A 13476-nucleotide genomic window follows, 5' to 3' on the forward strand; every position below is an offset into this window, starting at 1 on the left:
AGCACCAAACGTTGTCGGGACAACGCAGAACTTTTTTTTTTTTGATCAGTGTACAGTCTCCAAACGAAGCAGGGGAGGGCTGCGGACTGAGCGCTCCAGGGCCCCTCTTCTTTACTGTAAATCCATAGGAGAAGAAGAGGAGGCGGAGGGGGTCGTGGCGGTTTTGGGGTTTCTCTGGTTTTACAGGGGCTCTGGTAGTTGGTCGGAGTCAGCTGTTCCTTGTTAAAACATCAGCATTTAGGGGCGGGGGTGGGGGGTGGGGGGGTAAATGAAGAGAGAGGGAACCGGTCCTCTCAGCTTCTATTTCTTTTATGTCCTTTTTCTACGTTATTTTTTGATGAATTTGTGTTATCTATTGTGCAATTGTTTTTTGCTCTTTGCACTTCTTTGTCTCTTTCACACTTTCTCTATTTATATCTCACTCACTTCTTTCATTTCTTCTTCCTTATCTTAATCAAACTTCTGTCCCCTCTTCTTCTTCTTGATACTAAAACAGTTCATTGTTGCTGAGCCGAACCCGACCACTAAACCTGATCGCCTCCAGCCATGACTGTGTATGATTGTGCATTAGAGGCCCTAACTCTGGGCATGCCCGGACAGACCCCCCCTTCCCCTTCCCCTTCACACACTCACACCAAAACCACACTAAGGCAACGGTGAAACTGCAGACAAAGACGTACACTCTTAAAATTTCTTGTGTCTAGTTTTGGGTGACACAAATCTTTACTTCTTATTTGTGAACAACCCACACACACCACATCTTGGTTGTGTTATGCATATGGACGACTGTTTCCTATTTGAACTTATAATCACTATCCAGTCCGAGGAAATGTGTAGAAGTGTCTGATTCAGTCGACAAAAGAGAACAAGCTCAGTCCTGCACAGTTTCTGTTTGGACTGTAGCTCACTTTATTACTGTAAGTGTCACTTTCTTCTCGCTGGATGTTAAATTTAGTCTCCGCGTGTCATCTGCCGAGAAATCATATTCCCGTCAGATGAGTCTTTTGTCAGCGTCTCCTGTCGTTCCTACGAATGAATGAATGTTTGTGTGCGTCAGGTTGCAGAAAAGATGTCAGACCAGGTGTCAGGAGGTTCTTGTCTGCAGCACATCACCACGTCCAGGTGATTTCACTCCTTAACACAGCTCCAGGCTGAAAAGGAGAGAAGTCATGAATGGATTTTGAAGCCGTGTTTAAAGCTTTGATATATAGGAAATAATAAGAATGAATGAACCTGGGGTTAGAAATCAACTAATAGAATTATTGGATAGTTGGGGAAGGGGAAGCTTCACAACCAGGTCTTGAAAAGTCTTTTAAAAAACGCCTTGTATGGTTTTAAAGTCAGTATTTTAAGGTCCAGATCATAGATCATAGATAGGGACATTCATTATTGGATAAAAAAATGAAAACATTCAGGCATTTTTCAGGCAAAAAAAAGCCAAACATTTGCTGGTTCCAACTTCTAAAATGTCAAAACTTGCTGCTGTTCTTCGTCATATATAATAGGAAATGAAAAATCTTTGGGTTTTTGGTTGGTGGTTGGGCAAATCAAGTGATCTGGGCTCTGGGAAGTTGTTTTTCACTACTTTCTGATATATCATAGACTAAACAGTTCATATTGATCGAGAAAACAATCTGCAGATGAACTAAAACTGAAAATAATCATTAGCCGTGGCCCTCTGAAATCTATGGAATTGAAATAATCAGCTCGCCTGCAGCAGCTTCACGGTTAGAGTACCAGTGAGAGACTGTGTCTGTTGTAACATGGCGGGAATCTTCATGAAGCTGCTGATATGAAACGAAGCAAGGCATTGTTGGGAAAGACAGTCTGTGCTCAGCAAAGTATTTCCTGGATAAATAAGCTGTGATTGTCTGCAGCTTCTCAGGTTGAGGTGTGAGGTGAACAGAAGAAAAGAGGATTCACTATTTTCTACGTGTGAAACGTGAGAGTGCATGTAATCGATTTGGCGTTGTTGTGTTTCGCCATAAATCATGTTAAACGCCGTGGGAGCAGTTAAACACTTGGCAGAGCACAGCGGAGAGGAGAGGGAGAGGGAGGGAGCAAAGGAGCATGGGATTGAAAAAGAGGAGAAGTCTGTTTTAACATGAAGCTGTTACTTAAGTTCGACTGTTGACAGATCTCACAGGACATGATGGGAAAGTACCAACGGTTCAGTGTCAGAAGGTTATTGGTCCATTATCGGCAGATAAACGATCAATCGTGAGCAGATTAACTCTGCTTCTGTTTTTGTGATACGTCATGTGTCTATCAAACAGATATATGCAGTGCTTGAAGAGACGTGTTGTGTTGTTGTTTGTGTTTTTCGGAAGAATTTTACGAAAGATTCAGGCAATACTGTTCATTAGTTTTATATAGACGAGTCCGAGCAGGAGCAGAAGAATAAAGAGAAGATTTTATCTTTATACAGCAGAAATCTTTCAGCAAAATTCAAGAAAACTGACAAGAGAAAGTGCAAATTAATGTGAGTTTTCACACATTATTTAGTTATTGTCACTATATTCAGTGTGATGGGAGGTTAGTCTGTTATTGGCAGGTAAACAGTGGATTTTTTGAGCCTTTTCGGATGCAACCTGCGCCTGAACATGTCATCCATCGAACAAAACAGAATCAGGTTTGAAGCTCACACAAATAATGGATAGATATATTATTTGTTTGGCTGCGTTTTTCATGAATTGAGCCACGATTCACGCTATTTACGTGATAAGTTGTGAGGAAAATCTGTTGAGCTTGATCAAAAGTGAAATGATGCAGTTAGAAGTTTGTATCTCATGTCATACCACGCTGTTTATATGATTTCTTTCAGGCGCAGTGGATTGCATATGAACTATATTTTCTTCTGTGTGTCATTCTGTCTCTTTCTCAGTCTGTTGTTACATCAGTAACAGAATATTTAGAGCCTGCAGAGTGGCCGTCGGCCAACATGTGCTGCACCGTTAATCAAAGCGAATAAAACACAGTGGTGTAAATCAGCACAAGAGGGCATCTCAGTGTAATAAAAACTAAAATACTGAACAGTGTTTTTTCTCTCGTCTGTTTAACTGGTTGATTTATGTCTGTTTTTTTTCTGTTGGTGAACCAGACTCCGTCCAAACTGTCTCTCTTGGCTCTTTGGTGTATTTCGGGATTCGTACCAGTTGTTCCGTGACTCAGATTATGTGTTCCCTCCATCTTTCTGTGATCAAACCGGCCAATCATGGTGTGTGTTTCTTTTTTGTGCACCAAAATGCTTTGGTTGCGCATGTTGGCTAATCACACATAGCATTTGCATTTCCTGCGTCCCTTGATATCAAACTTAAACATTACCTTTTTGGTCTTCCTCACGCACGCAAACTGGAAGGAGATTTAATCACAGTGGTTCATTTTTTTTATGCTTTAATGGTTAAAACCAACCCATCTGGTTTGGTTGTTCCCTGGCATCTCCCTGTCTCTGCTCCACACTCAAATTATCTGTCTTGGTGCTTTTATGGCTCTGACCAAACTGCGGTCTTTCACTGGGCATTTTCATGTCTTTATGCAACGTCTTTTGATGATATGAAGCACTTTCTGTGGTTGTTTCATTCATCTGACTCAACCAGAAAGTCATGAGAGGAGGACTTTGACATTTTGGGGAATGCACCTTTTAAGCTTAATAAGTGAATTAAGGTATTCCCAAAAAATGTCAAACTTTGGTTGATGTCTTTCCATTTTTAAATGACATTTAGGTCATTTTCAGTCAACAATGTTGAACATTCATTGGTCCCCGCAGCTTAAATGTAAGAAGTTGCTGATTGTTTTGGTCAAATCTGATCATAAACTGAATTATAGTTTCAAATATTCACTAAACAATCTATAAATAACTGTCAGATTAACTGGCAGTGAAAATAGTTGCAGCCCTTAAACTGAGCAGTTAAGACACCAAAAAAACCCAGCTGAAAATGTTCTCATATTTAATATCTTTCTTTCTGCCCGGCGATATAAAACAGCTGCAGTTTCACCTCAGACAATTCCATATGTTTCTGGAAAACACTTAGAGGGTGTATGAACCCCCGAGGATGTGCAGCGTGCCAACGCCCCGCAGCAACACCCCAGGCTTCGCACTCATTTTCAAAGTCGGGCTTCTCAGCATGAGCTCCTGAGTTCATGTCAGGTTGAGAGAGTTTGCTTGATTTAACCCCTGAAAGACGAGGATAGTTTGCTTTGAATAAGGTCAGTGATTGAATCTGTGCAGCATAGAAATGCTTTGAACGCGGACCAGAACCAGAAATACTCTCTTCTTGGTGTTAAACCAAATCAACATGTGATGTGACCAACACGTAACAGAAAGTCTTGTTTCACCGCAGCGGAGCAGAAAACAAGCACCTCAGTGATCACTTCAGATTAGAACTGACAGATTCTGAATCATGATGGTTTCCAAAGAACGGGTTTCGCTCTCAAACATCGTACGGCTGAACGTCTTATGTCCGTCCTCGCTGACTGGAAAGGCCCCAAACTCAAAATAACTAATAAGTGAAAGAGTTGTCCACTTCCTCGCGTCGGCCGTCATTTTGTCGAGGAGAAGTTTTTGAAACCTCGACAAACGACCACGTTGACTCCAGAAATGACTTTACCAGTCAGCACGTTTCTGTGTTTCACATCTGAGCAGTTTCTGGACAGTTTCAGATTCCTTATGGAGGCTTTCTATTCTAGGCATCCAGTCATTCACAGACTGTCCTCACCCCACGAAACACAAGTCTGATTCATCAGTTCGTCAATTTAACGACGTATAAAGCTGCCAGTTACTCTAAACCCGAGAAAGAAGACACAAATCGTAGTGATGATCCCTCAGATTACTATTATGGAACAGTTCCAGGATGTAAAAAAAAATACTTTCACTGTTTGTACAAACGAATGAAGCAGAAAAATGTCAATTTTTAGACTCAAAAAGCTCTTTGAAGTGGTTTCCTCAGCTTGCCTAATAAAATAAATAAAACATGCAACGATGAATAGATACAACGTTTTCAGGGATAATTTGAAGTCTTCATTGTGAAGCATCTCCGAATTACACATGAGAAGACACATCGTGTTTCCGTCGCTGACGATCTCATTTAGGGAACAAAACTCCTCTGTTGGAAAACCGGCTCCGTCCAGATGGATTGAGTGTTCTCCGTCGACCACTTCACATGAGTGTTGTCTTCCAGAATCTCTGCCACCCCGCTGTGCTCGGTCCCCGGGGGGAAAACGCCGAGGCCAACGGGTAATTTTGTGGCTCTGCCTATTATCCTCGTTTAGCCTGGGCTGAGCCAGCCCTCCATCCACTGTGTGTCAGACTGCAGATCATTCGCAGCTTGAATTTGTATAAAAAAAAAAAAACGTCGCCAGTGCTCCAAAGCAGCAGCCTGCGCAGCGAGGAGGGCTGCAGCTGATTGTTATTTTATGAATAATTCATCTACTGAATATTTTCTCCATTAATTGGTTCATTTTTGGATGACAAAATGTCAGAAAAATTGTGAAAGCTATCCCACAGATCAAGATGACGTCTTAAAAGTCTTAAAGTCCAAAAACCAAACAAACATATTTTTTTAAGTAGTTGCCAATTAATTTTCTCTCCTCCAACAAAAACATACCTCTCTATTATTGTATTCAAGAATTATCCAGATTCGTGACTTTAATTAATTTAATTGAATTAATTGTTAATTGTTTTATCCTGTTAAAATGGTGATATAACAATAAATAATCAGGTGTTATTAAAAAGACCTTTAACAGAGAAAATAAACAGCAAATCTTACTCATGGAGAAGTTGGAACCAGCAAATGTGTGAGATAAAAAAGAAGAAACACCAGAAAGTAAAATGTGCAGATGCAAAACATTTAATATTCTGTTGGTTTGATATTTGGATCAACGTGTCCTTGCCCTCCTCCTCCATCAGTCCATCCATCATCACTTCTAACTGTTTTCTTCCACTAAAATCCACCTGCTTCCTCCCTGAGAGGATATTTTTAGGTGCGCGGGGCAGTTATTTTTTCTTTCGTTTTTCTCTGCTGCCCCGGCAGTGATAAGAGCTGCTTGATAAGTGTCTGAGGAGGAAGAGGAAGAGGAGGAAGAGTTGAGCGACAGTGTTGTAAGACGACAGGAAACATCAGGCGGCCCCACCCTGATAGAAAGACGCAGATATGTGCTGTTCCTCTTTCTGTTTCTCTCACTTCACACTTTTTTATTTCAACATACTAATGCAGGTTTAAACGCAATCAGCTGTTCACAGACGTAAAGAGTCGCTGCTGCAATCACCCACAACGACTGTGAACAGAGATTTGAACACTGGGTGGAGAAAAGTAAAAGTTGTTTCTTAAATGAGTTTCTGTTCCTGTTTTTCTTGTTTGGGGTGAAGTATGAGCAAAAAGGTGAAATGAGTTCAACAGCAAAAACAGGAGAAAGTCAAATAAATATGATTTAGGCAAGAATTCAGATGAGATCATCTTTCATTTTTCATCCAGGAAACAATCTTTCAATTGTTTGTTGGTGAATCAGAAGTCAAATTCAGCTTTTTCTTTCTTCTTTACCTGCAGCCACCATGAAGAAAAACCAGAACGGCTCCAGCTGGACCAGCGAGCGGAGCCTGATGTTCGGGGGAAACGTCCCGAACGCGCTGACTCCATCCGCCGCCACGACCAACTCCACCTCCTCCTCTTCCTCGCCCTTCGCCCATGTGACCTCCATCGACGGAGTCAGCTTCTCTGAGGGAGACCTGCTGCTCCAGGTAACGCCTCACACCTCAGACCTGGTTCTGTGTTGTTGCATGAACTGACTACACCCCATGTGCATGAGGCCAGATTGTGAGACGACATAAAGATGGAGAGGGAACAAGAAAACCTCTCAGAGCTGCACAAAACTGCAGATGAAACTTTGCCAAAGAACATGAAAGGAAGCCTGATGTATGTTGGCAGAACATTCTCTGGTCGGATGAAACCAAAGTAAATGTGTTTGGATCAGATGTGGATCAGCATGTTTGGCATGGACCTGATCAGTGACTGCTCAGTGCCAACCCCTGAAACATGGAGGTGGGAGTGTGTGTGTGTTTTTTTTACATGGCACGAGTTTGTTACTGAATGAAAAGATGGAAGGAATTTTCCAACATGAAACTGATCCCAAGCACATGAGTGAAAACTAGGACCTGAGCTGGTGTGTCCCCTGACAGAGCAACAAAACCCCTCCAGCAAAGAGCAGCTGAAACCATCATCTGTGAAGTCATTGATAATAATATATTTTTTTTTTAATATAATAATGAATGAAGTGGTTTTTTTGTGGTTTTCTTTTGTTCTGCAGGCGCTGAACGGCTTCGTGTTGGTGGTGACGGCTGAGGGCTACGTCTTCTACACATCCCCCACCATCCAGGACTTCCTGGGCTTCCATCAGGTGAGAGCGTGTCTGCACAGGTGACACCAGATGTGAACGGTACAACGAGCATTGTTTGTTTCAGAACAAGAATATGTGGCGGGCGGTGTTCTCGTGGGATATGAGATAAGACAATTGATTATTAGTCATACAGCGGGTAAATGCTTCTACCTCACTGTCAAGTTGTGTGTCTTCAGGTTCATCCCGTGCTTTAGGAAGAGTTTTCTGGAAAAACATAGAGATAGATAATGAGATACAGAATAAGAAAAAGTTAAATGTCTCAGCTTTGGGGGCTTGTTATTCCAATCAGTCCTTAATCAATATATTTCTTAATCAAGATAACAGGTTCTACATTTCACCAGATGTTGAAACTTGATTGATTCTTGTCGTAAAATTGACAAGCTCTACTAGGGAGAAATGCACATATGTTCTCACGCTAACAGAATAGAAAAATAAAAAAAAAACAAATGAAATGTGGCAAAAAGACAAAAAAACAAACATTGGGAGCAATAAAATGAAATGAAAATTGATGACTACATTATGTTTTCATCAAAAACTTTCATTCTTAATTCCTCTTGTTTTATTTCCATGTGAAAACAAGATGCATGTTTCTGTTGTTCAGTATCTTTAAAATCTTCCTTTATCATAAGTACATTTATTCATCGTCACTTAAATCCAGTTTTTTTTTCCTTTGGTGATGAAAGAGTCAAACTTGATATATCTCACCCTGTTGTGTTGTTTTCTGACACATGCTGGAAAAATCAAAGGCTTTTTAACGTTTTTTAAAGCCTGAGAATCGAGGGACTCACTCTGCACACACCTGATTATGTCCACTTTGGAGTCAAGTGAGGAAAAATAAAAACTGCAGATCTGCTGCTGAGTGTTTTTTTTTCTCTTCGGAGCAGCAGGTATCTGCCACAGAAATGATAAAATCAGCTGGCATGAGGAGGAGCCAGTCTGTTTCCACTCCACTGACCTCCTGAACTCTGATGTTCCTCTTAAAACATCCTTTAAAGGAGCACAACGCTGCACAGATCGGCCCCATTTCCTACTGTCTGTGAAGCAGTTGGTTTCAGTTCATGTGCGTGCACTATAAAAGTCAGAGATGGGAATCTATCAGCCTTCACATTTTGTTCTTGTCTGTCACTATATACTTACAGGCTGTGAGTCTCCCCTGTCTTAAACACTGTGAAGGACACTCTATATATAACCATGTCGGGAAACAGAATAGAAACTTTATAATGTTAAAGATCCCATATTATATAAAAGTAGATGTACGTGTGTTCTTTTGTTATAAAGCATAAAATCTTCTTTTTGAACAGTTGACAGAATTAAATGATTTTATTTGAGTATGAGGCTGATTCAGCTGTAAAATGATACCATTTTGTGCATGTTACTCAAAAGATTCAGTTCTGGTAATTGATTAATAATTTAAATAGTTACTTTTTTTTTTTGCAGGAATGCCTAAAATTCTGTCGTTTCAGTTTCTAAAATGTGAATATTCACAGGTTTTCTTGTCCCTTATGAGAGTTAACTACATCTTTTTGGCTTTTGGATTGTTGGTTGAACAAATGAAGACATTTAAAGGTTCATATAGTCTAAAGGTAGATGTCCATGTGGTGTTTGATTATAGATCAGGTCCAGGTTCTATATTAATAATGTGAAAGTATCAAAGCCTCAGTCCACAGAGAAATGCACACAGCCTGTATTCAGAAACTGAGCCTTAAAACCAGCCATCAGGACTTCCTGAACTTTGTGATGTCACAACGAAGCAGTCACCGCTCTCAGCCGTGCCCCACGCCCCGCCCACCCGGACCCACCATCCAACCTTGCAGGATTTAGTTTTTCTGAGTGTTTTTACCTGAAATCTGCTATATTTTTATTGGATCATTCAGAAAACAGTCAGCCAATCAGAAGAGAGGCTCAGAGCCTCCTCTCTTCTGATTAGCTCACTGACCTGTTGTTACTAGAGCTCCAGAGAGAAGCCTGAGAGAGGAGATGTAAAACTGCATTGGTTTGATGGTTTTTGATTCTTAAAGCCACAAATATATCTTCTGATGGATCAACACTTCAAATAAAACACAGGAAGTGGGAAATATGGGAACGTCAACACAAGCTGGAGTTTAAAGGTCTAAAACATCACAAAAAAAAAAAAAAAAACACTGGCATGGTATTTGAAAATAGTCTTAAAGTTCAGGAAAATATTTCTCCCATAGTGTCACTTGTTCCAGCATTTTATTAAAGCTGCATCATGTTGAAATATTCCGACTTAACGTGCCACTTTTAAAGCTGCTCCATGTGTGCATCATTTAACCACATCTCAGAGTAACTCAGCCGAACAGCATGCTAACTGACGGACACAGAGACAAACATGTTCGGCATGTTTGTGTGTGTTTGTGTTTGTGTGTGAGTGTGTGTGTGTGTGCATGCATGAGAACTGAACTGCTTTGTTGGCTGTGAACTCTTGACTTGTAAACACATCCGTTTGAACCGGGGTTAAAGATGTCTGCAGTCGGGGGAAAAAAGGAAAAAAAAAAAAAAACACGATGCCTGGGGGGGTGCACGTGGTAAAAAGCTCTCACACGCACATAAACACACACTTGTATGCGCACACGCACACACACACACACACACAACCACAGCTTTTTTACGACACGATGTGAAGTCAGGATGCTAATCAGGGAAGGAAACGTTTTGTTCTCGAGGCCGCAGTGGCTGGTAAAGCCCAAGATTCACCAGCTGCTTTGACTGTTTATTACCATTATAAACTTTATTTATAGAGCAGCTCGAAATACAGTTTTAAAGCAGAGAGAAGAAGATAAAGAACAGACAGGCAAGATCATACCAGGGATAAAAGTGGATATAAAAAGAGGAAAGCCATGGGAAGATTTAGATGGTACTGATTGGTCGATGCCAATGTTTGTATCTCAGTTTATTTCAAGGAGCTGAAATGTGAAACTAATTTGGAAGCATGTGCGGCGCTCATTTCTGTTTCTGTCGTGGCAAAAAGCTAAACTTCACAAATCCTGACTGCAGGGTTGTTTTCAACTCATCAAAGGCCGGTGAAGCCATTTTTCAGCGCCGCTGACAAAGGAGGGTTTTGTGTCTGGTTTGTTTGTCGACGGCTGAGTAACAGAGAGAAGCCGAGAGGTGTGGCTCGCTCAGCACCTCGGCCCTGTGGCACAACGGCGTCTCTGTGTTTCCAGCTTTAAGTCAGCGGCGTTCATCCACTGGAGCATTGTTCGCACCGTGTGTGTGTTTGCACTTGCATCATCGGTCTTGAACGCAGCTCGCCAGTACAAACATTGGTAGGGATGGAGCAGAGGGCTGAGCTGGAGCAGGGCCAGGCTTTTACATCTGTGCCAACACATACAGGCTGTGCAGCCATTATTCCATTTTTGTTGTGATCTTGTTCACATGTGCACAAACTAGTGATGGGCATGTCCACAATCTAACAGTTTAAGCCTCACATGGAATTTTCTGATGTAAAATTCATTAGTTGCACAAGAAAAAGTCGAATCTACTCGATGTAAATCATGATGGAAGAGTCTTTTAAGGTGAACAACGTTGGATTTTTGCTTTTTTAAAGCAGTTGTGTGGCATGTGCGACAGCTGCAGTTCCACTCAATGCTTTGAGAGTTTTATCGTTTATGTTTCCAGACTTTTAAATCTGCAGCAGCTCTAAATAGAAGAATTGTATTATGTTATAGCTTTCATGCTTTCAGTTAATTAAAGTTACACTGATACAGAATAGAGAAAAGGTAAAGATATTAAAGACATGTTTGTGTCTGTTTTCAGTCGGACGTGGTCCATCAGAGTGTGTTTGAGCTGATCCACACGGACGACCGAGCTCTGTTCAGACGTCAGCTTCACTTCGCCCTCAAACCAAACGCCAGCCACTCAGACAGCTCCGCTCAGAGTCCCGGTAAGTCCAGATAAATGACCTTCTAAGAGAAAAGACTGCGTTAGTATCAACATGAAGTTTTAAGTTGGGGAATATTTGATCATGACTACTAGGTGATGAGAGCTCTGCGGATATCAGCAGCAGTGTGATGACCTACGACCCTCAGACCATCCCTCCGGAAAATTCATCTTTCCTGGAGAGAAACTTCTGCTGTCGATTCCGCTGCCTGCTCGACAACTCCTCTGGATTCCTGGTATAAACTATACTATACTATATAAACTGTACTCAGCTAACAGTTCGGGCTGGCTTATGATTGATGATTTTGCAAACGCTGTTTCCCTGTACACACGGAAACACAAAGCTGCTGTTTTAGGATTTACACACTCAGGAGGTCAGTTTGGAAAAGCTCAGTCTTCACAGGTTGAATCTGGACAGAGGTCTGAAACAGAGAGAGAAGGATGAGTTTATGAATTTAACAGTGTGGTGGGATTTGAAGCGGAAACTTTCAGTAAAGAATCTGCAGTTGTTCCCAAAATTGATGTTTGTAAAGTTTCTTTGGACTCTGATTCTGAAAAAGTGACATTCAGGCTGCATTTTCCCAGATTCTCTCTATCCAGGGTTATAAATCACATCAAATAAACTTCAAACCTAAAAAGCTATTAAAAGCAGATTCTGAAATCAACCGCTCAGCCTGATCAGCAGCCGTTTAGTATCACTTTCATATTGATACGTCAAAAAGGAGCCTAATCTTAGTGTTTTTAAAGCTGCAGCCTGTTTGTTATTTTGCTTGTTTACTGCAGCACCAAAACGGTAATCAGGTATTTTTTGTAGATAAACTGAATTCAGTACTAGAAAACGTGAAGCCTCCATCATGTTCATAAAAACAGACTATAAACTAAACCAGCTGCTGTAGCCATGACAACAAAAGCTCGTCCTCATTCTTGCCTCTGTTTGTGTGGGAACCTGTGTGTCCGTCTTCAGGCCCTGAACTTCCGCGGCCGCCTGAAGTTCCTCCACGGTCAGAGCCGGGTGTCGGACGACGGGACGTTGGTCCCCCCTCAGCTCGCTCTGTTCTCCATCGCCATGCCGCTGCAGCCGCCGTCCATCCTGGAGATCCGCACCAAGACGCTCCTCTTCCAGACCAAACACAAGCTGGACTTCACGCCCATGGGCATCGACACCAGGTAGACACACACACACACACACTTATGCATCGATTGCTCATTTTACTCACCGTGGTTGAAGAATCTGAGCTGAAAGAATCAGTCGCTGGTGGAAATGTTGTGTCTGTTGTGTTTCTCTCCACAGAGGGAAGGTGGTTCTGGGTTACACTGAAGCAGAGCTGTGCATGAAGGGCTCAGGCTACCACTTCATCCACGCTGCAGACATGATGTACTGCGCTGAAAACCACTTAAGAAGTCAGTAACTAAGCCAGAATAACCAAACACTCTCTTTAAAGATGTCACCTACTCCTCACCACTGTCACCTCATTTTCTTTGGAATATCTTCAGCTGTGCTTTAAATTACAGGCTGATGGAGAAGTGGGTGTATAGATAGAAATATCTGACTGTTTCTGTGTTGTATCCAGTCATGAAAACCGGAGACAGCGGTTTCACCGTCTTCAGGCTGCTGACCAAAACTAGGACGTGGATCTGGGTCCAGGCCATCGCCCGGCTGGTGTTTAAAGGAGGGAAACCAGACTTCATCGTGGCCCGGCAGAGAGCTCTGACGTAAGTGTCCCAGAGCGAAGAAGCAGAGAGCAGGGAGGGTGGTTTTTAGTGTTTCTGTGTGTTAGTTTACACTGGGATAAACATTAGATTTATGTTGAATGAATGCTTCAACTAAGATATAAACTTTTTTCATATAAAATTAGTCAAGTGTTTAGTCATCTTCATTATCGTTTAGAAACCAACAAATATTTGCTTACAGCTTCTCAAATGAGAGAATCATTAACTGTTGGTCAAAGGCAATTTGATAATGATCTACAAATTCAGTGTTGAGAAGCTCACAAAGTGTTACCAAATTATTTTAAGGCTGAAACTAAAATAATTATTTTCATCATTAGTGAATTTCTCCATTATTTTTTTGAATAAATTGATCCTTTGTTTAGTTTATTGAAGGTCACGAGCTGAGGTGACGTCTTCAGATGTCTCGTTTTGTCCAAGCAGCAGCCTAAAATATTCAATTTAAAATGATTTAAACCA

At 41.4% G+C, this 13476-nt stretch overlaps 1 protein-coding gene across 1 annotated transcript in view; it reads left to right on the forward strand.

The window, feature by feature from the left end:
* LOC111233481 (aryl hydrocarbon receptor-like) overlaps window positions 1-13476 on the forward strand; it is a 66313-nt gene that overhangs the window by 46539 nt on the left and 6298 nt on the right. The window contains exons 3-9 of the mRNA XM_022761306.1: window positions 6543-6733; window positions 7300-7389; window positions 11167-11293; window positions 11386-11525; window positions 12254-12456; window positions 12581-12690; window positions 12861-13002. Of these exons, the coding sequence (XP_022617027.1) occupies window positions 6543-6733; window positions 7300-7389; window positions 11167-11293; window positions 11386-11525; window positions 12254-12456; window positions 12581-12690; window positions 12861-13002 (1003 nt within the window). The remainder of the gene's footprint in view (window positions 1-6542; window positions 6734-7299; window positions 7390-11166; window positions 11294-11385; window positions 11526-12253; window positions 12457-12580; window positions 12691-12860; window positions 13003-13476) is intronic.

Source organism: Seriola dumerili, unplaced genomic scaffold (assembly GCF_002260705.1).
Source record: "Seriola dumerili isolate Sdu_G_001 unplaced genomic scaffold, Sdu_1.0 BDQW01000018.1, whole genome shotgun sequence".
Lineage (NCBI taxonomy): Eukaryota > Metazoa > Chordata > Actinopteri > Carangiformes > Carangidae > Seriola > Seriola dumerili.